The following is a 26,282-nucleotide window of genomic DNA, read 5'->3' as shown; positions in this document are numbered from 1 at the left end:
CTATACTTCAAATACTGATCGTACTGTAAATTCATGCTGAACTTTCTAAGAAATTCCAAAATCGATGTCCATTTGACATGGACACCAGCAATACATAAGAATTCTGGTTGTTCCTTTGTCATCACTAGCACCCTAGTCTATCAGTTTCTTAACATCCCTATGTCTTTCTAGCCATTCCAGCAGTTCTAGTAAGGGGTGACCCAAGAAACATACTTAGTTATTGCCTATTGTGCACTTCCCCTATGCAGTGGCCAATGACAATATCCATACTCACTAGCTATTCCTGCACAACACATATGCCTCTCGTGGCTATAAGTGCATGACTAGCCCATATGGCCTCTGAACATCAGAATCTAGATGCCTACTTGCCCCACAATGAAACTGCCTGCAGTTACCATTTAACTGAACACCCTTGTTACTTAGATACTCTAAATAAAGTATTGATTGTGAGCCAAAGATGGTCATAACTGACAAGATGAACACAGATTGATAGGCATCAAACAGCTGCCTAAGGTAATTAGCCGATTTGCTGAGCACATAATCAACAATTAAATTCAGCAAATTTTATGTTGTAGGGTTGTCTAGTAAAGATGAAATCCATTTTAATTTACTTCACAAATTGTGATAGATATTTCACATCAATCTTCACCCCTAACATATTGAGTTGTCTTTCCAAAGACTGGTGCAGAGAAAACATATTTACAGATTTGAGATACTGGTCAGGAGCATGTTCTCTGGCTTCTCATTCCACTAATAGTTCATTGGTTCTGGCTGTGATAAAGTGTCGTGCAGGAACTGGACAAGACGGTAATCAGTTGAAACATTTCTTCTGTAGACATGACATAGTCAAGAAAAGGATGTCCACACTGCAGTGTCACTTAGGAATCATGAAGGCAAGCTGGGGTTTGTGGATAATTTGATGCAGAAGAAGAAATTCAAGAGGAAAATAAGCTAATCTTTTAAAAGAACTTGTTCCACACATGTACAATTAAAGAGAAAGAGTAATCTAAGATTTGTAAGAATTTTAGATATTTTTCCTCAAAAAACAAACAAAAACCCAAAACATTTGTTAAGGGCATTGAGGTTTTGGTTTCTTTCTTGAGTTCTGCCAGACAGTTAAACAAAAGTGTATGAGAATTCTTAAAGGCTTTGAACTTGTAAAAAATGAATGGATTGTAATGGCACTTTTCTTCCTGATTCCAGTTGCCACTGTGGACATTTTGGATGCTAACTTAAGAAGATCTGTGAGCTCAGCGCTGTGTGGTGTGTAAAGTGATCAGCTCCTCTCAAAGCTCTTTCCTCAGAAACAGAGGACCTTGATGGCAGCATAGCATTTACTTCTGTGCAGCTAAGTTGTCAAGGTGACATGAGTTGGAGTCAGTTGGGAAGGAGGGACCTCAACTGAGAAAATACCCCCACCAGATTGCTCTGTGGGCACGGCTTGGTACAGTTTATTATTTTGGATGAATGGTAGAAGGACCCCGTTCACTGTGGGTGGTGCCACCTCTGGGTTGTTGGTGGTCTCGGGTGCTATAAGAAAGCAGGCTGAGCAAGCCATGAGGAGCAACCCAGTAAGCAGCAGTCTTCTGTGGCCTCTGCTTTGCTTCAAGCCTTGAGTTCCTGCCCCGAGTCTCCTGGAGGATGGATTATAACTAAGACAACATAAACTCTTTCCTCCCCCAAGTTTCTTTTTGTCATGCTGTCCCCTCAGAGCAATAGAAGCCTAAGTAAGAACTATCCTCTACCCAGCAGACAGCAATGCTTTCAGAAGAACATGGCACCGTGTCTTGGATACTCGAGATTTAATGATTATAGTATATTAATTTTTTAAAATTATGCTTACAACTGTATTTACAGAAGAAGTTACTGACAATTAAAAAAAAAAGTTCTAGCCGGGCGTGGTGGCGCACGCCTTTAATCCCAGCACTCGGGAGGCAGAGGCAGGCGGATTTCTGAGTTCGAGGCCAGCCTGGTCTACAAAGTGAGCTCCAGGACAGCCAGAGCTATAAAGAGAAACCCTGTCTCGAAAAACCAAAAAAAAAAAAAAAAAAAAAAAAAAAGTCCTTTGCTTAAATATTGGCAAAAAAGGCCTAAAGCATAACTGGCCACAGAAATTGGAATAGTTTAGGAAAGGCAAGGGGGGCCCTGTGAATAACTGGAAGCACACAGCTAACAATAGGTTTCTCTGTTGGATGTTGATGGTGTATTGTAGATGAGACAGCAGATTCCTGAAGAGAAAGTGATTGGCCAGGAACAAAATAACTAGAGCACCCAGCCATGGGCCCTGAGATCCGACTGCATGGTATTGCTTCTCCTTCAGTGCAGGCCAAAAGTCAGCAAGTCAGAGAACAGAAGCCACGGCTGGCAGAGTGAGAACCAATGAGGTGTCTGAAGAGCTGGCAATCCCTAGAGTAGATCTATCCACTTGAACACACCTTACTTACATTTCTGTCCTAATGAGTTTAAAATATTTTTCTAGTTTAGATATTTCTCTACAGGCCCACATGTCTTTAAAACTTCATATTTTTGCGGATAACAGGACATGTTAGGTAACTGGTATCACCTGAGGACACATTAGAGATAGGCAGATTATCCTCTGGTTGATAAAATTAGTTCTGGTGCCGACAGTACTCCACAGTTACGTTACTTGGTGTTGTCCTTTATGTAATAAAATTCTCTGTTTGCTCACTGCACCTTCGTGAAACTTCTTAAAGGAGCTGTAGCTGACTTGTATCTGAGTTCATTTAATCACCTCCTTGCCCTGCTGGTGCTGTGAGCCAGGTGCAGACAGGCTGAGCACATGGGGAGTGAGCTCACAAGGGAAGTCAGGGACAGTCCTTGTTTTGCAGAAGGCTCTAAATCTGTCTTACACAAGAGATGGCCTAGAGGGAGACAGGACTCAGCCTGACCTGGACCCCCTTCCCCCCACCCATGCTACCTCCCACAGGCTGGCTTCATGGGATTGCTAACACTCATTGGCACTGCCAGTGTGTTTTATATATTAAACAAAAAAAGAATGAAATGGCCGTATCTTAGAGACAATTTGTGTGTGTGTGCGCGCGTGCATGCGTGATTTTTTTCCCATGTGGTTGGTTCCTTCAATCTTGCCTGTGTGATCTTTGATAGTGTTTTAGATTCTGGAATAAAACATCTTTCATTAATTCCATGATAATATAAATGGGTGGCAAGTATCTTGCAAAAATGAAAGAAACATGAGTATAGTATACTCATCAAGGTGGGAACAGACTGCACAGAAACAGTAAAATTCACCCAGGGAGCTTCATGTGTGAAGAACAATCCCCAGGCCTGTAAAAGCCAGTGGGGATGTCTGGCCCATCTCCATGTGCAAGAGTGACAAAGTCAAGGTGGAATCCCTGAGGGGTGAGAAAGAGGTCGGGAGGGAAGAATCTTGCTTGTATGTGAGGTTGTGAGGCATTAGAAGAGGAGTTAGTGGAGCTTTCAAAGTGCAGGCAGGAGAACATCCCAAAACAACTGATGGACTACCGCCTGTGCTGAGCAGGGACACAGGGGGATGTGAGTTAAAGTGCAGAGTTGAAACAAAAAGAGTTCTGTGCAGCTGAGATAGTGAGGTGAGAGATCATAGGGAGAAGGAGCTGATGTAGGGAAGGTGCTGGGCGTCTTCAAGGATGGTTCTGGAGTGCCTAGTGCCTTAGGTGGTGAAATAGAAGTCAGTAGCCGTGGACACACTGACTAATCTTTCCTAGGCTGGGGATGGGTTTATGTGAATAAAGCTGAGTTAAGCTGGCCCCTGTCTTTCAGACTTGTGATGATAAATAATTTGAGGAATGAAAGCTGAGGTGAGGGAGTGACAGGGGTGGGGAGGTGTGTGTGGGTGAATCACAGAGAAGGGCTGGTGGCCCAGATCCCACAGGGTGCTGTTGGTCAGGGAACTTGGGCAGAGGCATTTCAGGGTGCATGCTCTACGTAGAACACTGTCAAGTTGATAAGCACTTTCTAATATGCTATCTGCCTGGAATAGCCACCAAACTGCAGATTTTAATAAAGAGTCTTACAGTGAAGACCATCAACTCTGAGGCCACGTACAACAAAAATTGTACAGGCCAAGGAAGGACCCCTGCTCATGAGCTAAGGCTGTTTTTTGCTGGTAACTAGCTGGAACATGGGCAGACTTTGACTACAATGCTCAAAAAGTTTTGCCCCCCCTCCCCCCCCCCATCTTGGGTTGAGACTTTATGGTGGTGCTGGGGAAAAAAAGAAACCTTACTCTACTTCCAAGAAGAGTAAGCACAAGAACAGCAGGGCTTAAGTTGGCTGTCCTGAAATACTACAAGGTGGATAACATGGCAGAATTAGTCTTGTCCATCAAGAATGGCCTTCGGATGAATGTGCTGCTGAAGATTTCACAGCTAGCCATGTTAACAGGCAATTCTGTGGCAAGTGTGTTCATCAAAACACAAGACACAAGTAATTAATTGTGTGAATTAATAAAAACAGAATAACTGAAAAGGAGAAAAGACTATGTGCAATAAGCAAGGGTATTTCGTATTTATTTGAGAAAAAGAGGATAATTGCCTGGCATTTTAGTAGAACCGAGTTGTCCCAGCTGCTTCCTGTCAGCATTAAATGTTCAGAGGAAAACCCCCAAATCTTTACTTGCAAGGCAACCTCTTGGTATATTAATTTTTAAAAGTTGGTGTTCCACTGTATAGGTTGAAACATTTGCTTTTCAAATTTTCCTTGTGAGACAATAATTCCTCTTAACATTTGCTAGAGTTTAGTCAAAGGAAGAAAAACCACACAGAGAGAAAACGATGGTTTATGAAGAAATCATGCATTCAGTCACAGGGCAAACCTGTGATTGGGAGCTGTTCTCTGACCTAAATGAGTCTCCAAAGTTGGGGCAGCCACAAAATCTGGGGCAGGAAATAAAAGGCTGCTTTTGAGCTCCACTAAATCTTTTAGTTTTTGTATGTAAAGCATTTCCTCTGGCTCTCTTTCCCATCTTGTTCTTTATGTACTTGCCCTGCTCACCAGGCGTCTCTGGTCTGGTAGGTTCTATGGAGCTTTATTTAGGACTATTGGATACTGGTATACTCTAAAAAAATACTGTTTCAGACAGTAACTTGATAGGCTCTTCCAGATCGAAGAGTGCTAGAGACTCCATTCTTAGATTTTATTCAGGTCTTCTGAGTCAGGGTTAGGCAGATGGAAAGCTTAACCTGTGGCTAGTACTATTTAAAACTTCAAGCAACCCACTCTGGGTCATTTGACCTGAGAGCTTTATACTTTCCTAACATGGATTTCCTTCTGTGTAGGGGTTAGGGACTCTCCTCCTGAAATCTATGACATATTTTACTGTCAGAATCACACTCTTTTGAGATCCAGCATTTGCCATACATCACTCAAAAGACTAAATTGAGACGCTTCTTACTAGATGATAGAAATCCTTTAGTTTTAGTACATGTACATATTATAGTTCTTTAATGCAAAGGGTAATAGTTAAAGAAAAATCAAAGACCACTGTTGCTATACCTCTGAGGTTAAAGCTTTTCATGTTTGACTGGGAGTGTTTTGATGCTTACAATCATAGCTATTGCCCTCAATACGCAAGCCGGCATATCTATTGATAATTTTCCCAATCCCGTGCCTAACTTCATGCTCCAAAGTGTTTCAATTACAGCTAATGCCGAGACAAACTTCTCTATCGCTATCACTCTCCTGACATTTGGGAGCCAGTCCACCTTGGTTCCCTCAGCATTTCCTGGAGCAGGATAAGAGGCTTGATGCCTGCTATGACTTGAGGGGTGGGGGTGACCTTCCCCACATCCTTTTCTGTCACACTTTGGAATTCTCAGTATGGACACACATATGTAACAGATACATGCACATACATGCATCATGCAAAGGGCATGATTCCTCTATTTGGGATACTAGTTGTGACTGAGACGAGTTTGCCAGGTTGTAACAGTGGAGTAACACCTGTTTCCTCCGTAGAAGTGAGGTTTCATTCTAAAGGAGACTAGTATAGTTCAGGAAAGCTCTGGAAGTGTTTGTGGATGCTTGGGAGAAACTCTGGAAATATTGCTGACAGCTAGCATGGGCTGAGTTGAAAAGTGGCTGAATTCCTTGATTCCTTTACCTCTGTCCACCTTTGAAATCCAAGGTGAGTGGGAGGAACTTTACATCAAGCGCAAATTATTTCTAACCAATTCACTTTCCTGAAAATGTATGACTTGGCTTTGCTGGCATAGCTTTTTATTTATTTTATTTGTTTTCAGAGAAGGCAGGCATGCCTGGTTTTTCTCCCTAGAGAAAATTATGAATAGGCTCAAACAGACAGAAGTAGGGTTGAAGAAGCCAAAGAGGCTGTGTGTGGGGGTGCACATCTTGATCACAGCAGTGGAGGCTGCATCTGCATGTATTCAAGGAGGTCTGGTTTACACAGCAAGTTCCATGCTAGCTAGGGCTGCACAATGAGAAAGAGAGAAGCTTGATGGAGAATCAAACAATCAAATGGCCCCTTGTAAACAACAAGAGGTGACTCCGGGCACAGAAGTCTAACTTAAAGGTGGGTCTCTCGGGAACTTCTTCCTGGCCTGGGGTTTAGCTGGGAACAATGGCTTCTGTGGCCAAGATTAAACTTGTAGTGCAGAGAAACAGGCCCTGGTTTCCACGTTGTGTTTCCTGGCACCAGGCACCTCTTGCTCACTGATGTCATATTCCTCTCAGTTTTATTTTCTTTTTCATGACATCTGCCATGGAGTGAAGTTTCATATCTGAACAAGTCTTCGAAGACTGTGCATCTTCCTTGCTCAGTTGTAAACTCCATGAAAGAAGAGTTCATGGTGCCTGTCTTGCCTACTCACTGACATACGGTTGATGGCCCAAAAAAATATTTCTAGTAAACATTTTTAATATTAATTGAGTAAGCACATGGGTTTCTGTAGTGACAATTCTGGAATTTTTTTTTAAAGAGCACAAATATAAGAATGTGCTTTCATTTTAATCCCACTGTGAGGATATGAGACTGCTTCAGACTGTCCATAGCAGCTGACTATGATTTGCCTCCTGCTCTAGCAGACTATGGTTTGCCAGCTGCAGATAGTTTCTGTGATTGCATGGTGTATGGAATTCTGACAGCTTTTCAGAGGGGATATAAATGCTAGGGCCCTGAGAAATGGGGTTGTTAGTTGTTGGTCATTTATTGAGGTTGGTTGTGGTTTGTTAGTAGCTATGGTTGAAGAAGAAACAAAAGGAAAGAAATTAGATTCAAAGGTCCCCCTTTTACTCTCTCTCCTCTATCTTTCTTCCTCTCCTACATAATGCTAGAAGTAGACATTGGGGGGGGGATTAAGGGTGGGAAAAAGAACCCATAAACTAGCAAAGACCAGCTACAGGTTTCTGTGCATAGCCTCTGAGTGCTGCTGAGGTGGGAAGGCATGGGTGATGCTGCTGTCTTTGGAGGGACTTTTCTGTGTTGCTGTGGCGAATGATAATATTGGTGCCTTGTTGTTCTCATCTCTTTGCATTTTATTTGTCAACTGCTTGGCATCCCACTGTCTCTTGACAACTTATGAAGCTTTATCCTCAACTGCATGTTGGCTCCTAACCTTCACATTCCTTTCTGCCATCTTTCTTTTATCAGTGTCCACTTAACCTTAAAACTGGGTCTTAGCCCTGTTCTGCTTTGACTTACTGACTCATCTGGTTAACAGGTGACACATTTCAAAGTTCTTAAAACAAAACTGACCCACACTTCAAAATGTGCTTGACCTGATGTCTTCTCTGCAGCATTTGGTGCCTGTCCGGATCCTACCATTTGATCATCACTTCTTACCCAGGTTCCCCCTTACTTAGCCATTGCTTCTTCTTTCCCCTTCCTCTCCTATTATTTTTAAGAGCTGGCATTAACCAGACAGATCCTGGATCTTGCTCCTTTTCCTGTTCTTCAGGCTATCTCTATATGTCTTCTTTATTTTTCAGCTACAGAAAAAAAATGCCTCTAGACTCCTATTGTCAGCTGCTGGTCCGTACTGTGCTCAGTAATCCTTGCTTGGCTTCACTATTGTCCCCTAAGTAGTTTGTTTACAATGGAAAGGTCCTAATTTCAGGTCAACTTCCACATCACTCACAGTCTTATTTTCTTAGGGGAAAAAACTGAGCACATACTGTCTTCTTGAGTAACATCCACCTCTGACAGTTTCCAGGGTGGCATCTTCACTGCCACTAGCAGCTGAGGTGGCAATAGTATCATGACTGAATTATAGCTTGCTGTATCCCAGACACAGGTTTGATCACTCTGCCCTTCACACACATTCTTTGGTATCCCTATTCCATTTTATTGTTGTAAAAATCTGAGCAGGAAGTTGCCATATGACATCGCTAAGATCACACAGAGATAGAACTTAGCTTTTCCAGTTTGAGTCTACACCCCATGCACAACTGTCCCAGCTTGTTCTGTGCTTCTGCCACAGGAACTGCTCTCTGTCCCTTAATATGCTGTCATAGTCGTTGTCGTCATCGTCCCCTTTGCCCTACCTTTGTGCTTACAGTTTCTACTTACTGGAGTGTCGCTAATTCATCTTCCTGGTCAGCTGCCACTCATCTCACTCTTCCCTGCTCTGTTTCAGGGCCTTCTCTGCTTTATTGCCCCATATAACACCATAATCTCTGGGTTAGAAAGAATATCTCTATTTCTTAGCTAGCATTTAGATGAGTCTTGCTATAGACTATCAAAAATGCTAATTGAACAAACCATTCACAATCTCCATAAAGACCAAGGACCACATCTTTCTTCTTTAGTGCTACATGTTCAACTTCTAGCGTAAACACACAGGAAAAAGTTCAGCTGGAGACATGAGCTCCGGGGGGTACTGGTTAGTTCATATTGTTGTTCCACCTATAGGGTTGCAGACCCCTTTAGCTTCTTGGGTACTTTCTCTAGCTCCTCCATTGGGGGCCAGTACCCCCCCCCCCGGAGCTCGTGTCTCTAGCTGCATATGTATTAGAAGATGGCCTAGTTGGCCATCAGTGGAAAGAGAGGCCCATTGGTCTTGCAAACTTTATATGCCTCAGTACAGGGGAACTGTACTGTACACAGAACAGGGCCAAGAAGTGGGAGGTGGGAGAGGGGAGTGGGGGGGAGGGTATGGGGGACTTTTGGGGTAGCATTGGAAATGTAAATGAAGAAAATACCTAATTAAAAAAAAAGTTCAGCTGGTATTTGGATGACAAAGTAAGCTGCCACCAGAGATTTAGTGAAATTAAGGAGTAGAGCTGCCTGTCTTTCACTTCTTCATTTATAGACAGCTGTTGTGGTAGCATCAGCTTGGGATTGTTTTGTGTTTAATAACATTTTTCATTTATAATTAAAGCATAAATAGTCTTGGCTTCCTTTTACCTCTATTAAGAAAACAGAAATTTAGCACGCCTAAATGGTGCACGCCTTTAATCCCAGCACTCGGGAGGCAGAGGCAGGCGGATTTCTGAGTTCCAGGCCAGCCTGGTCTACAAAGTGAGTTCCAGGACAGCCAGGGCTACACAGAGAAACCCTGTCTTGAAAAAACCAAAAAAAAAAAAAAAAAAAAAAAAAAAGAAAACAGAAATTTAAGTATATTGGATAGAGATTAAGAAGGGCACATTCTAAATGACTTTTAGTCACACTGTCTGTTATAATTCAATATGTTCCTGGTTTTAGATTAGGGGGATATTCATGTTATTGCTTATATTTGCTGAGAATAGGAAATAAATCTATGTGTCATCTTGTAAGTATTGATACATTAAGTTTAGTGAAAATAATAATTTTATTTTATTTTTTTTGGTTTTTTTGGAGACAGGGTTTCTCTGTATTGCCCTAGCTGTCCTGGAACTCACTCTGTAGACCAGGCTGGCCTCGAACTCAGAAATCCGCCTGCCTCTGCCTCCCAAGTGCTTTGATTAAAGGCATGCACCACCACGCCCGGCGAAAATAATAAATCTTTTTGTAATGCAAATTTACCTTATATTGAGAGCAAAGAAGAGAAAGGAAGAAAGAAAAAATATATTGGGCACCCTTATAGCATCAAGTGTGGGACCCTTACCTGCTGGCCTGGCTTGATGGGGGACAGGGTGATACCCTGGGTGTTGATCACAGGCAAGATCTGGTTTCCGATGACCGTGGCAATGATTTGGCCCTGGGCATTGGTTAGGAGCTGGGGTGTGATAGGCTGTACTTGAAGGCCCTGAGTGCCACTTGCTGCTTGACTCGATGGCCCTGGGTTAGGCATCAGTGGAATGGTCCCAATAATCTGCAAGAGATAGGCCTGAACATGAGAGCCAGCTGAATTCAGGGTCTGCTTGCACAGGGCAAAGACTGCATTGTGCCCTTGTTGTGAAGAACGTTATCAGAAGCTCATTTGCTATCTACAAGCAGGCCAACATGGAGCAAATATTAGGGCATGAGCATTAAAAGAAGAGAAGGCTATGCATGCACTGATTCCCCAAGAGAAGGGAAAAAACTACCTTACTTAAAAATAAAACCAGCTATTGATAAATAGTTAAACATGCAGTTTCTTCCAAGGCTTTCTCTCAGAAACAGGAGGAATAGGTTTCTTAGTACTTAAGTGGACTTGGGGCACTGCATCTTCCTCACACTGGGGATCTAGATGCCCTGTGTCCTGGGGACTCCTCTTCCACAGTCTGCCCTTTACATCTTCTATTCTTTTTCTCTGCCCCGTCCTGCCATCCTACTTAATGCCAAGATCAATGTCAGCTTCTTGACCTCTATAATCTTTCGGATTACCAGCCTCAAACAAGTATCCTGCCATGTGTGTGGTTGAGAGACGAGACTCTGAAGACAGGAGGTTAGGATATCATTTCCGGTCAGGTCACCAAACAGCTGCATTTGTTAAGGTACTTCAGCCTCTCACAGGCTAGTAAATAAATGGTTAAATTCTTTAGAAGTGATGTGACTATTGACAGTTGAAATCAGAAAGATGAGATGTACAGCTTAAATGAAGTGTGTTAAACCGGAACCTAGTTGTTAGGGGTCTCTGTGTGTTTAGGGGGTGATCCTTAAGTGTTGGGGGCTCAGGGCTCTGCCACAGGAGGCAGGAGGGGGCCATTGCCTCCAGTGGCTTCTCTTGTCAGTGAAAGTGTTATGTAGGATGATGATATGGGGCAAGTGGTTAGATATGATTACTGTGAAAGAAGATGCCATGTTCCGTATAGCTACAGAATCTGAAAATGGAGACTTGGCTTTACACTGCCAGGGACTTCAACTACAAGCTGTTTCTAAACATGAAACCTCAAGGGGTGTCATGAGGAATGGGTGTGGGACTATTTCTCCTGCTTAGTATATTAAGCCTTACACTACAAATTGTCACCAATGGCTGTTCCCTAGTTTTGAGCCATGGTGGTCCATGACTTCACTGTCATGTGACATTCTTTTTCATTCTGTCTTCTTACAAGACCTCTCTGAACTCAACTGGAGATTAGTCATGTCTCTCCCTCACAAATCAGACACAAGGGTGAAGAAGAACTCTGTGAAGTAATCTTTGAGAGAGGAGTTGTAGTGACAGAGCTGGAACTGGTGTCCCCGAATGCTTGCCTTTTCATTTGACTCCCGAGTCCCACTACCTGGGAGACACTGAATATTGGGTGTTAAAGGACTCCAGCTCTTGGGCAATGCTTCATATTGTGTCTGCAATTTTCTACTGGATGATAAGCTCTCTGAGGACATGTTCACAAATGGTAGTGATTTCTACTGCACAGTACTCACACAAGGCTTTGAACATAGTCTCTCAGCAAATGATTTTTTTTCAGTGAATGATTTTAGGGTTCTGGGGTTCAGGTTTCCAGATGCAAGCAGGACAACCACCAGACTATAGCTCTTGGGAAGATGACATTGGACAGCCCTCTTCCCCATCTGTCATTGGTTCCAACATAGCAATCCTGTGGGTTAGCAAAAATGGAGAAGCTGTACAACTATCAGTTATCAGTGGCATTTGTCAATGGATGCTGATGAAGGTCAGGCAATTATTGTGGAAGTGGTCAGCCATCCCTTAAGGAGATGTCAGGCTTGCAGGTATCCTGAACAAGTAAGCATGCAGTGTCTGTCTCACAGTGACAGCAATGAAAATGTCCCATCAGTGTAAGCAAGGTCAGGAGGAGTCCACATCAATAGATCATAATGCATAAGTACTTTATTGACAAGTGGTCCTACATTAGCCTAAAAGCCAGTTCCTGTGACCCCCACAGGCATTGTAAGAGAGACATGGGATTAGCCTCCTGTCCTTGTCTATACTGGATATAGATGGCCTGCACATGCACAGTGTAAACTTGGCAATAGACCTTCCCACTCTGACTGCCTGGAGAGTCTTAGGTCTTTGCTTTCCCTCTCCAACTGATTGGCTGCAGAAGTTGGGTGCATTTAAGTGGAGGGCTATAGATTCTATTTTTGGCAGAATGTCAGTGCATTTAGGAGCTTGTGGGAGTACGTAGCCTGAGAGAATGCCTCAGAGTAAGGCATGGGACATGACAGCTATAGAACACATAGTGATGAAAAGAGAGGCATCTAGCCCGGAGATGATTGACGTGAGTATCTGCTGACTCTGTAGTAATGAGATGCACTTTCTGGGTGAAGGAAGAAATCGAAAGGCAAATGCAATTGGCTCACTAGCCTCTCCCCTATCTAGGAACAGCCTCACACTCTAACACTGAGCTGCAACTAAAACGCTTGTCACTGTGTCTTCCCCACCTCTCCTCTCTTTTTACCTGGGTCTGAGCATTGCGTACGGATAAGACAACAGTGTCAGAGCCAGAGGAATCCGAAATGGCCCAGTGGAAGGAGATGTTTAATAGAGTTTGGTTGGGAGGTGAGGGATGCATGTGAAGTCAGGAAGTCTTTGGTGAAGTTGTGTATTTCTTGGTGGTTATTGTCTTCCTTTCAGAGGCAGGAGCATCACCGTATCTGCATTCCAAACACTTGGTGGTACACGTCGGGAACTTTGTAATAGACTCCAAGATATCAAAATACCCTGGTTTTAACTTGATCAAATTTGTTGACTGGTAGATATGATCACACACTATATTATCTAAAAATTATCTGTTGAATTATTACGCTCATTCAGACTTCGATGTGTCTTAGCATTTTCACACATGTAATCAGACTACTTCCAAATATGTTGAGTTCACAGAAGTAGCATAAGGTGATAATAGGAACGGAAGCACACACATCTGACACTTTCCATGCTCTTAATAACTGTCCAGTTACCGATGGAAATTGTGTTTCAAATTAAAGGCCTTGCGAATTTAATTTGATGGTAGGATTTCAACTCAAGAAGGAAATTAAAACTGAGTGTGGAAAGACTATAGAGAATCTTTGGTTTAGAGATGAAGACAGAAAATATACCTTTAAAAATTAGCTCCTAAGGGAATCTGAATACATTGGTTACTAAGAGTGTGCGGAGAAGTCCTGATGAAAGGGTTACTTTGCTACATAAACATGGCAATCAGGATCTGACTCCTGCTTAACCCATCCAATATATGAAACTAACTCATACTCTCTTCAATTATAAAGGACTCTGGCAGAGCAGCTGAATACCTATGGAGCCTTCTATTAGCACTGGGTGGTAGGCCATAGAAGATGCTAAATAGATGCAGGTGAGACAGTGCAGGGTTAATATGTTATCAAATGCAAGGATTCCATCCGTCAAAGGAAGAAATGAGTACTAAATGAATAAGCAAGAGCTTTGTGATGGAAAACGTCTATATCTATGTGGTATGTGTTTAAGAACACTGGGAATGAGTGAATTGTTTTAGACAAAGGTGGGGTAGGTTCAGGAACACTACAAAAGATGCAGGGCTGTGAAGTTTAGGTTTAGGGAAAACCTACTAGAAGCTAGTGTATAGGTAAGAGGCATGGGGAAGGTGAATTGATCAGTTTGGAGGAGAGAGAAGGTTGGGACATATCATCCTGCCTTAACCTCCTGAGTACTGGGATTGTGTGTGCCATCATGCTTGATGGCGAACAGGTTTTGTTAGGGGGTGGGGAGGAGGGCTGGTATGGAGCCATTTCAGGTGTGAATATGACAATTAGGGCCGAATACTCTCAAGTGGTGAAAGGCTACAGACCAAATCCGTTGCTAGGATGCTACTGAAGTCACCCAAGTCTGAAGCAAAATGCCTCAATGAATCCTTAGCACAGAGGACGCTTGATTCATTGGCTTCCACTTCAAAGCACAAAGCACAGCCTACTTCATGTCTAGCTTGCAACATTAGAAATTTTTGAGTGAAGTTATTGCCCCATCAATCGCACAGCAAATAGCGCAGGCATCGTTTGCAATGATCTTCTGTGTCATTGCCCTGACTCTCCACCTGTAATGATTCATCTCTGATGAATGCTTTAACCAGGCTGAGGCCCATACTGGCATTATAATGATAATTTGTGACTTGAAGGAGTTCCTGTTTCTCTAACAGGGGACTTACTTGGTTGTTGCTGTTCATGTCTGCCTGACACTTTCCTTGGAATGAGCTAAGAACATTAACCACATTTGAGAAATAAAGTTCATATATAAGAGCAACTAAACAAAAACCATTCCTATGAATAGTGTTCATTGGCACACATAATTTAAAGGATCCCTATTTCTGTAGTAAATTTAGTGGCTTACGTTCAACCAGGACTACCATTCATTCAAAAACAAACAATGCCATCATGAAGATTATTTTGCAACAGTGGCAAATCTGGCAGTTAAAGACCATGTAGCTTCTCAGGCTATTGTTTTAGGACTCCCCTGCACATCAGTCTAAAGGGTATTTACAGGGATGTGTTAGGTCTGAAGGATGAAAGTGAACAAATGAATACATTTACTGTTAACACACAGATGACATCGGCTGCAGTCTTAGGCTGGTGTCACAGAGGCCCAGGCACCCAGACAAGTCATCTGATGGGCTGCATGTTGTTATAGTCTCTGATATGCAGTTAAACTCTGCCAAAGGAATGTGATGGCAGATGTCATATTGACAAGTAATTTTGTTGCCATAGCTTAAAAAAAAGAAAAAGGGAAGCCTGTCAATGTTGTTCTCAGTGACTTCCTCAGGTCTGACAGTACATCAGTAGAGACACCTCCTTTCCAAATATTTGTGTCACCTCAGCAGTGTTTGGCCAAGTAGCTTTTGCGGATAGTAACATCACTCTGTCCACACTTGGACAAGGAACTAAGATGCCTGTGAGGGGCAGCCATGATGGTAGCAGCTGATCTCTCCCCATTCTTTCTGTCTGAACACAGTGATCCTCTCCTAGCTCAAGCAGTGTGTTTTCTTCTTCTATATGATGTATCCATTCTAAACTCACTTTTATTCTAGGTTTAAAGCTAACCTTCTTGGAGGCATGTTTGCATCTCTGATTAGGACATTGATTCTAAAGGGAAAAGGAAATATCACTATTTTGCAACCAAAATTTGTTTTCTGGATACAGTCCAGGAGCCTCTCCCCCCGACCCCAGTTTGATAATGTCCAACATGGTGAAAAAAAGAAATGTGGACACCGACTGTGAGAGATTCTCCTGGAATGTGTTCATTCTATACTTCTATTGTGGATGTTGGAGGTACATTCCTAAAATAATACCCTCCCACTTGGTGTCTTTAGCTATCAGAATTAAAACCCCATGGCTTATTAAGAGGTTTGGCCACAAATTTAGGAACCCAGAAACTCACAGACAAAAGCATAGCACTAGCGGCATCAGGATCTGTAAACTGGCATTTTCTGCAACGTTATGCGAAGAATGGTGTGCATAAAGGCAAATGCTATAGATATAATAAAACAGTAAAGTCAATCACCTTCCTTACATGTCTTAGAGATATTAAAACTGATTCTCTTAGTGAGTTTAAGACATACATGAAGGAAGCAAATTCCTCACCGGCTAGGAGAGCTAGAGAATGACTTTACCTCTCACAGTCCCAGTCTGTTCCTCTGTTAAATGGGAATAATCACTGCATAATGTCATAAAATAAGGTATGCAAGGCATTCCACATGGCTTTGCCTAGCAGCTCAGTGCTTGGAATGTTCATTCAGAAATCACTTTTGCTTATGCTCTTGTGGGGCAGCTCCCATGCATTTTCACGAGGCTGCAAAAACACTGTTGTTGACATGTTTATTTTGAGACAATACATATCCCAGATGGGCTGTAAAATTTCAATCCTTCTGCCTCAGTTTCCAAGTGTTGTGATTACAGATGTATGCCACCACATGTAGCCCTCAAATTCTTTTTGATATCATCATATCACTATTAAAATAGTTCACTATTAAAAATGGATATCAGTAGCTTACCACAAAGTATACTGAAAAGTTTCCTGTCTTAGAGTATCAAGGTGGGGGTTTATGCATAAGTATGATAAAGACCTGACTCCATGCTGAATACACAGAGGAGGCCTCTGCAAAGTCATTAGACAGTTCTGGAACAAGAACTCTATGATGAAATTAGACATAGAGAGCTCCTATGTGTATTCTCCTCCAGCCCAGAGTGACCTCAGAAATTTCTCCTTACCCCACAGTTAAAGCACTTGAGTGAACTTTCTCTTTTTAAAGTTAGAGACTGTAGCTTCTACAGATTTTGAAATGAGAGGAGACAGGGGAAAAAAGGGAACGGTGGGTGGAGGGAGAGGACAGAGTGTATATACTACACATCATTGTCAGGAGATGTCCATCCACTGATGGAGGGGGCCAGGATGTGCACTTCTCTAGACTTAATTGCATAGAGCCATTTTAAACTGCTAAAGCCCCCTTGTGGCATAAGCAGTCTGTGTGTGTGTGTGTGTGTGTGTGTGTGTGTGTGTGTGTACTTCACCCTCAGCTGGTGGAAATTCTTTTAATTAAAAAAATTAGGAAGCACCATAGAATTTGCATACATACACATACCACACACACACACACACACACACACACACACACAGTGAGTTTAGAATGAATATATCATATAGAAGAAAACACACTGCTTGAGCTAGGAGAGGATCACTGTGTTCAGACCAGAAGGAATGGGGAGTGATCAGCTGCTACCATCAGTGGTCGCTCCTCACAAGCATCTTAGTTTCTTGTCCAAGTGTAGACAGAGTGATGCTACTATTCACAAAAGCTACTTGGCCAAACACTGCTGAGGTGACACAAATATTCGGAAAGGAAGTGTCTCTACTAATATATATCTGTGGTTATGAGATTTACTATCTTTTATTTGGATTCTACAATCAAGGAGTAAGAAAACCTGATAGAAAATCTATCTAATCAAATGATTAAGTTAAACTAAAATCAATGATGTTATTATATTTGAGCTAGAAGCGAGGAATCATGGTAAGCCTTTGTGGTCTGTTCTTGAGTAGTGACTAAAAACCAGTGCCCCCAAAATAAGCTTTTCTGAACAAAATATAGATGCCCACTGTTAAGTCCACGCTTTTGAACTGTATCAGATGATTATCTCTCATGCACTGAACAGCACACTGGCAAAGTTTGCATTTTAGGGAGTTTATGGTTTTTCCGGTACTGCTGGGTTTCTAGCAGTTTTACTCATCTGCTAGACAGTGAAGGTAGGAGAGGAGGGGGACGATTTTCTAAGACATCACCTCCTCTGTTGTCAAAGTTCAACAGGGCATTTCTGCAGAGCGTCTGGACATCTCCTCGGCAGGAAAACTCATTCAATGTGGAGGTGAGGCCTCCAGAAAGAAGAGAGGTCAAGATGGCAGGCTCCTCTCCAGTAGAACTTAGGAAAGGGACTCTCATTGCTTTTCTCTGGAATCCTAATTGGGTTTTGGAAAGTGCACTTTAATCCCTAGTTACTTATGACAAGGGCAGAGGTGGTGCTCCCTCAAAACAAGTGGATTCTTTAAGTTGTGTGGCCTGGGATTTAATTTCTACCCCCCTACTCTATTTTTCTTTGATTATTTACTTGACAATTAGTTGTTAGATTGGAGGATACAGAGCTACATACAGAGCTGAGCTAACACTTCCATGTCAGATTCTCTTCAGTGCTACATTTTCTTTACATGTATTCTCGTGAATGAGTTGAAGAACTATCTGTGACCAGATGTTGGCAAATTCTTAATGATAATCAGAAACATTTTTTCTTCACTGATTCTGCTTTTAGCCAGTCTACAAATTAAACTGTGGATGTTATTCATTTTCTCCAGTGCTGGTTGAACGTATTTTCTGTTTCCCTTTCAAAGAGCATCACGGATACTGTAAAGCCACCACTTTGCAGAAGGGCCACCTTTTGTCAGCCTTTACCTGGCTTTCCCCAAGACTTTAAGCTTTAATATTAGCCTGCAAAAAACCCACCACCACCACCACCAACTTAGAATTAGGAAAAGCATTTCTGTTCCCATTTGCTGCTGCCAGGTTAAGTGACTAAATCAGACTTAAGCTATTTATTGCTTGGAAGAACACCTTGACTCATAGCCAGGAAACATCTTCCGACAAAGCCATCCATCTAAGAACTATTTTATATTTCACCCAAAAAGGAGAAAGAAATAACTATAGCACTGAACAAGCAAAAACAAAAAAATTAAAACAAAGACAAATCCTCCAGTTTGTTTTTTAAAAAAACAAAAACAAAAACAGCTAGCCAAACAAGCAACCAACCAAGCAACCAAACAAACAAAAACAAAACAGGGGCCAATGATCTCCAATATTTTTGGTTTACCCTTCACTGAAACAGGTCTACATTCAATGAGAAGAGGTGCAGAAAATGTTTGGCAATTGCTCAAGAAAGCGCTATGCATACTTAGCACCTCTTGGTTCTGTGTTTATACCTAGTGAGTGCATCAGGCCGAATTTAAATGAGGTTAACAACAAAACAAGCCTCCAAGGGGAAGGGAGGGTAGGGAGGGAAGCTCAGCGAAAGGCGCATCTGTCTATCATGGTCAGATAGGGCTGTGGTCCAGGTCCTCGCCCCTAGGATGCTTCATGCGTTTTTTTTTGTGAAGAAAATGTCCATTGTTGTGGCAAAATTAAATGTATTTTGATACTTGCATATGATGCTTATCTATCTGGTCAATCAGAAAAAAGTTGTCCTCATCATCCTAACACATATTACTTTTTCAATTTCCTGTTAGTAATGCTTCCTTAATGTTCTTGAGGGTGAGACCGCAGAATTTCTCATTTCTCGCAACAAAGACGGAGACTCGTTAGAATTATGCTGATGAGTTTCTCTCATAAAAATGCAAAAACTCATTTTCATAGGTGGCCAGTCTTCAGCCAGATCCCCGCTGATCAGACAATTGTTGACAAATGTCAACAAGGAGGGTGGGCTGTGCTCCAACTGTGGCTCCTCAGAGTGTTCTTATCTCTATTTTAAATGTTCCTCAAAACCGTACACGTTTACTTCCTCTAGTCCTCCATAACTCCTCTAGGTTCTTCATTATGGGAACCGGGCGTTAAATTCACAGAGCCATTCTGGCCTAGGCAGTGCCATGTGATCTCATCTCAAAAGTCACTGTGAGTTTTCTGATTGCGGTCCCACAGTATTCCATTTTGTGTTTATTTAAGAAGATTTTACACTGTGTTTTAAGTACGAGCATCCCATTCTCCTGAAGATGCCATCCTTTATATTAAAAAGCTAAAGAGTTACTTTATAGTTAAACAGACACTGAAAAGATTCTCGCCATTCAAAGTCTCTCCTTTCTAACTTGTACTTTCTCAAGTTCCTTGTAAATTGAAAGCAGAGTCGGTGCAGTGCAGACATTAGCTCTCCTTGCTTCTGTGGGAAGGCTGCCTAAAATGGCTTAAAGATACGATGGAGGAAGAGGAGATGTTTTTATTCTAGGGCACCAGAGAAAAACAAGAGTGCTTAAAGGCACCTAGTGACTGATAACCCCCTCTGGTCCTGTCTTTTGCTTAAATTGAGTACATCTTGTTAGGAAAAAAGGCCAATGCTGTTCTGCCCAGTATGTATATGTATTAGGGGAGGCAGGCTAGACATCTCCTAGCCTGGAGCTACTGTTAATCTTGAGAAAACAGGATTTCCCATCATGCTCATCATGTGGGTAGTAGATTCCATATTGCCACACTGGCCTTTTCTGCATGCTGTAGGGAATATGGTTTCATGGCAGATGTGATCAAAGGAAAAGTGTGTTTCAGGACATGTTTTAGATTCATGTGACTCACTACATAAGGCCTAAGTGTTGAGCAACCTGTATCGTGCTCACAGTTTACGCTAACTGTACAATTCTAAAAGAAGCTGAAGAAAGATAAGTAACTGAAAACAGCCATTTTCATTTGACATGGGAATACTGGACAGTGTTGAAAAACATTTTCACATAAAACTTTAATATATTCAGTGGACCTTATTTGAGATCAGCTGACTGAAGGGGATTAAGTATACACACACGATGTTATGGGTTGTCTCCTATAGTCTGGCACAGTATTGTGTATGTAGAAAGCCTATGCTGACAGCAGCTTTGTTTGAAGAAAATCTGCGCTTTAAAGCAGCCAGATTTGGGTTTCTGTCTAGGCTCTTTTATTCGCTGTATGACTCTGGCAAGCTGGATAATTTTCCTAAGCCTCCAGTCTACCCATCAGCTGTGAACTGGTATAACATTCAAGAGCATAGTGAGCATGAAATGAAATACTGAATCTATACAAGATGCTTACTGAAGAGTATACTAGCATACATGAAATACTATCCAGGCCATGGACATTATTACTGTATCATGGTCACTGTGTGACAGGTCGTGTTCTTGGCTCCTGAGATGCACTAAGCAGAATGCAAGAAGCTTCCAATTGTTGTTAGAACGTGTGATAGAGAGCATTCTGAGACAAAACCGAGCTTGGTCCCTGCATGTCTCACAGAGTGACCTTGGAAGCTCTCCATCCAATCTGTACAACAGCCATAGGCTACAGCATGCAGTGGTGGAAAAGGTAACATGATTGGGACATACTGAGGCTGAGTACTTAGTGCTCTATAAATGGCTACCTGTTACTAATTTTATTATTGTTGCTAACAGTGGTTTTCTTAACTTTTAGGGACATTTTATCCTTTCAAAGAAGAGAAACCTAGCTGAGGAAGATGAGATGCCTTGCTGGCCTCTGGGAGTATGATGGAATGGAGCGAGAATTTAGGTCCCTGCCTATCTGACTTGCAGCCCTGAGGTTTTAGCCCTGGAGTCCCTTCCATGTAGAGATATAGGCAGGCATTTCTCAGCCATGTTACTTCAGGGAGGTTCTGGGTTATTGCCACTATTGGCAGGTGTCTCACCTAGGTAGTACGCCAAGTTCTCTCCTTGTGCTCTCTGCATTACTTGCTTAATGTCATTTGCCTATAAGTATAAAGCTGTGCTTGTAAGAAAAGACTGTACTGCATGCAGCATTCTTAATGGTCCAGCTTACAGCATCTTGTAAGGGTCTACTTTTACTCTTATTCAAGATGGCAACAGTTAGGTGAGAAAACCAATAGAAACTGGGAGCTAGTGCTTTGGATCTAACGTGTTGCACAGAGGTTTAATTTGAACTTGAATATGTCCTCTTTCCTTGCTCTGAGTTGTGACATTTCCATTCTTCTCTGCCTCTGATCTACTAATTTCTCTCTTGTTGGTCTTGTAAGTTGATGGCTTCTGACATCTTTATGAGGACTAACCAGCTCATGGGCCAACAAAAATGTAGGGTGCATGTTTATAGACTATTTACTTCAAGGGTGGCTATATCTCATATGTGAGTTTAGTGTCTGATCCTATCTTGTAATGTCCTAATGACAGTGATGGTTTGAAGACGGGGCTGGTGATAGTCTAGGAAAGCTGACTCAGAGTTCAGCAGTCATTTCTTCCTTTGTTCCAACCCCAATTCAAGGTAAGCTTATTTTTTATTTTATAATAAAACAAAGAATAAATAGCTTCTGTTATCATCTCTCATTTTTGCTAAAATCCAAATATTGAGAAGGCAGCTAATATCCCAGTATATAGTTGTCTCAATTTCAGGCTAAGTTAAGGCTGAACCAAATAAATAACAATGTTTCTCAATTATAATACTCCTTATATTACTAAATTTTAGTTTTAATGTTCAGTACTAAAAAGCATTTTGAAAATTTGTGAATCTTAACAATTGATATATTTGTATAGTGTGGTATTTTCCTACTATACCCTCTCCCTCAAAAATGCATGGCCTGACTTTAGGCGCAATTTAAATCAGTGGTTTCTTAGGTACAAGAATACTGTGCTACATATTTCTGTTTTTCTTCAAAAGTCTTACCTCACTGGAGGAGTGGGTCTCTTGGGGGGAAAGATCTGGAAACATGAGGTATCTTAACATGCTTTGAGCTTAATCAACTCTAGCATTATTTTGTATATTGAGGATTGACTGCTGTAGGGTTTCCTACTGGGCTCTGAGAAGCTAACATGGAAAGCATCTGTGTGGCTGGATGGCTATCTATGTGTGGTGCACACCTGCTCTTTGTCCATGTTTAGGAGGTCTTGCTGGGAGGTCTCCTAGGTTCTGACACTTTGAGTCTGCTTTCCTCTGGTATGATTGGTGGTAGATCTGAGATAGACTTTAAATTTGTCTCATTGCTTTGGAGACTTCCTGAAAACACCTCTTTACATCCTTTGATGAGCAAATAAAACTGGTCAGTATATAAATTAGAATACCTAGTACTTACTTGGTAGGATATTTTTATCTTCAGGTTTCAAGTGTGTGTATAGATACACCTTCAGGAGCACTCTGTGACTCTTGTTAGGGTTTATCTTGTGTGTTGTATAACCAATTTGCTGTAATTGGTTCCTCTCCATTAATTCCTGATTGATCAATAAATGGCTGGGGCTTAATTCTGGGTGGAGGGGATAGAAAGGTGGAACTTAGAATTGAGGAGGGATTTTGAGAGACCACAGTGGGAGAAGAGAGAATGAGAAGAAGGTTACCGTAACGTTACATCTAATGGTAGATGGGCAAAGAGCACATGGCCAAGAGAAGTTCATCCTAAGGACAGGCTGATGGAACAGAAACAGCCCAGGAGATATCAGCCTGGCAAACAATGTGCATTTGTGTGGCTTTTAACAGGTGAAAGGATTAGAATAGCTCGGAACCTGCCCAGCATAGCGTCTACAGCTTATTAATAAATTGTTCTGTTTCTGTGTTGTTTACTTGAGAACTATGTGGCTAAAAGGAGGGTAGAAACCTCCAATAGATATTTAGGAGTAAAAAGGTGTGTAGCGACCCTCCAGAATAATAATTTCCTTCAGTAGACTGTAGGGAAAGAAATGCATCCCCATTTTTTTTAAACTTAGAGATTTAGGTTTTGTATTTTTAAGTTGTTCACATAGCATCTGGGAGAGCACCCAGGCCTTCCAGCCAGAAAAACGCAGGAGCACAACAGTGGGTACTGGGTTCAGGTCTCAGCCCTCAGTCTTCTGCAAGGTGCTGACCTGGGAAGTTGTGTTTCTCTGAACTCTGAGAGTTTGCCCATATGTACAGGGGGGACCATCAAAGCCTTCTAAGACATCCCACAGTGCATTAGTGCATTACTGATGGTCCCAGATAGGAGCTCACTAGGGTAGACATTCTCTCTCTCTCTCTCTCTCTCTCTCTCTCTCTCTCTCTCTCTCTCTCTCTCTCTCTCTCTCTCCCTCTCTCTCTCTCTCTCATATAACTTGACCTAAATGAGCTTGCAGCTAAGATCCAGCAGTCCTCCAAGATGCTTAAAGAGCTCAGTGCACTCTAATGAACTACATGATTATTTCTTAGGGATAGACAGCGCTTTCCCACAAGGGTGAATTAACTGACACAGAAGTCTGCTGCACAGGGAACACACTCCTTTACAGTCATTTCTTCTTAATGTGAAGCAGGGTAGCCCTGATCAGCTCCTTGGAACTATAAATAGCATCCTCTAGCTGATTAGCTGTTTAGAATTATAGATGTTCCAGAAATTAACTGGCCTCAAAAGAATGTGTGAGTTTTATCCAGGAGTCTACAGGAGAGGCCATTCTCCTGTTCCCATGAAAACAAAGGCTTATAGATGAAGCATCAAAAGTACAACATGGCAAAAGTTGGCAGTGGCCAGAGCTAAGAAGGAAACAGATAGCTCAGCATCCTGCTTTAGGTAGCAAAGACATGGTTCTCTCTTTCTAGGTCTTTGGGGTGAATTTTACAAAGGTAGTTTTTATTGTGTATTACTGCTAATCTCTCTTGTTAAACAGTGTGCTTTCTTCTAGGGGTGGAGGCTTATGAGACCCTGGAAAATCTTGAGACAGTTTGAGAACCCCTCCTTTCTACAAAGAGGATAAGACCACAAAGTGGAACTCACAACAAAGCTTTGGTGGCAAGGGCAACATCTCCTCACATGAAGGATTCCTGCTTTCAAAAAGCATTTAAAAAACCATGGATAGTTATAAGTGAGAATTGCAGGCAGCAGCGCTTTCCTAAAGAGCACAGGTAGATTTTTATTAAGTTTTAGTTGGGGTTTTAAAGGCTAAGGAAATTGAGCCTGCAGCCTGATGGCCTTGACTCACTAACTTCTTTGAACCTAGCAGGTCACTAGAGCTCAGACTCAGTCAAGACTGCTGCCTGGTGGCCCTGATGCCAGACTTCTCATTTGCAGAACATTTTGAGGGGCTGTGAGGGGATCACTTAGGAAAACAGCACTGAAATGAGGCAATAACGCCCTTAATGGGGCTCGGAGGACAGATTTGCTGTGTAAGTGGATGGGTTGGGTTGTCTGATTATTATTTTGTCTTTATCACCGAGAAGAAGCCATAGCGATATTCTTAGAATGCTACCAACCCCATGAAGATACATTTCCTGCCCTCCAGAGAGTATTGAAAAAAAATGTTCACTAAAAGATGATAGTTGAAATATAGTTCATTCAATTACTATTGCACCTTAAAACCTTCTTTTGTGATATGTTCAAATGGGGGAAATAAAGTTTTTGTCAGACCTATATTTATGAGAAAACATATAGACATCAACTCTTAACTTTCAACAAAATATGTTTGATCCTTATTCATAACACATTGTCTAAATAGATTCTGTTGTTAGTGTAATTTTAAAAGAATAGTAGGGCTTTATGCATTTTATGTTATTTAAATTAGTATTTTGTGGTAAAACCATAAAATTTGTAGAGAAATATCACAGTTTTCCACGTGACCACCCTTGAAATGGAGAGGAGTGTGTGCTTTTTGTCTAGAGTTTCGTTTTTCTTTTGAAAATAAACAAGACAACAGAGGCTGGTATGGAAAATGTAAAGATGTTTGTGTTGTTTTGGGAAAGTTATTTTTATATGTGTTTTCTGTGCTTCACTATAAAAGATGAAGTAAAAGGCACTAGGCGGGATGCCCCAGTTACCCCATCACTGGCTTGCCTGGCTCTAATGGGCCCCGAAGCTTATTCATAAGCAGAACCACACACTACTTCCTTTTCCGCATTACTGGAAAACTGTTTTACAGACTGTGCAGCTGTGGCTTTGGAAGTACATTAGACAGATCTCCTAAGACTCTGGAGAGGACCAACACACAGCTATCGAATTACTTATCTCTCAACCTTATGGCTGAAATGATCATTTATTATAACTTCAGTGAGTTGATCTTAGGGAGTCTCATCTTTCCATGTAAATCATGTGCGAACATTCACCTCTGCAACCTATATGGGGTCGGTTTCTGGGTTTTGATTTTAAAGGAACAGTTATAATTTATTAAATGCCTTATAACCTATATGAGGCCACTCTGCTGATGAATAGGAACATTTATGCTTCAATAAAAACTTAGGTTTTCATTGCATACACTAGCAAGATTGTGCTGATAGGACCCTGATATAGCTGTCTCTAGTGAGACTACGCCGGGGCCTAGCAAACACAGAAGTGGATGCTCACAGTCAGCTATTGGATGGATCACAGGGCCCCCAATGGAGGAGCTAGAGAAAGAACCCAAGGAGCTAAAGGGATCTGCAACCCTATAGGTGGAACAACATTATGAACTAACCATTACCCTAGAGCTCTTGACTCTAGCTGCATATGTATCAAAAGATGGCCTAGTCGGCCATCACTGGAAAGAGAGGCCCATTGGACTTGCAAACTTTATATGCCCCAGTACAGGGGAACGCCAGGGCCAAAAAGTGGGAGTGGGTGTGTAGGGGGGTGGGGGGGAAGGGTATGGGGGACTTTTGGGATAGCATTGGAAATGTAAATGAGGAAAATACCTAATAAAAAAATTAAAAAAAAAAACTTAGGTTTTCAATATGCTACTGTCTGGAAGATATCTTTGAGCTCGTGGTTATAATTCAGAGGACCTCACATGGAATGCAGTTCTGCTACTGCACCTCTTTGGAGAGCTAAACTGGGGGGGGACTTCCTGCCAGGGTCT

General features: G+C 41.9%; 1 protein-coding gene across 2 annotated transcripts in view; it reads right to left on the bottom strand.

The window, feature by feature from the left end:
* The window catches only part of Pou6f2 (POU class 6 homeobox 2), a 507,949-nt gene that overhangs the window by 18,840 nt on the left and 462,827 nt on the right, over positions 1-26,282 (bottom strand). For both annotated transcript variants that reach the window (XM_021180807.2, XM_085830808.1), the window contains one exon: positions 10,062-10,268. In XM_021180807.2, the coding sequence (XP_021036466.2) occupies positions 10,062-10,268 (207 nt within the window). The remainder of the gene's footprint in view (positions 1-10,061; positions 10,269-26,282) is intronic.

The sequence above is a fragment of the Mus caroli genome, unplaced genomic scaffold, assembly GCF_978045245.1.
Source record: "Mus caroli unplaced genomic scaffold, Mus_caroli_1 scaffold_15, whole genome shotgun sequence".
NCBI lineage: Eukaryota > Metazoa > Chordata > Mammalia > Rodentia > Muridae > Mus > Mus caroli.
Note: the sequence above shows the minus strand (reverse complement) of the source record. Positions and strands in the feature narration are given on the sequence as shown.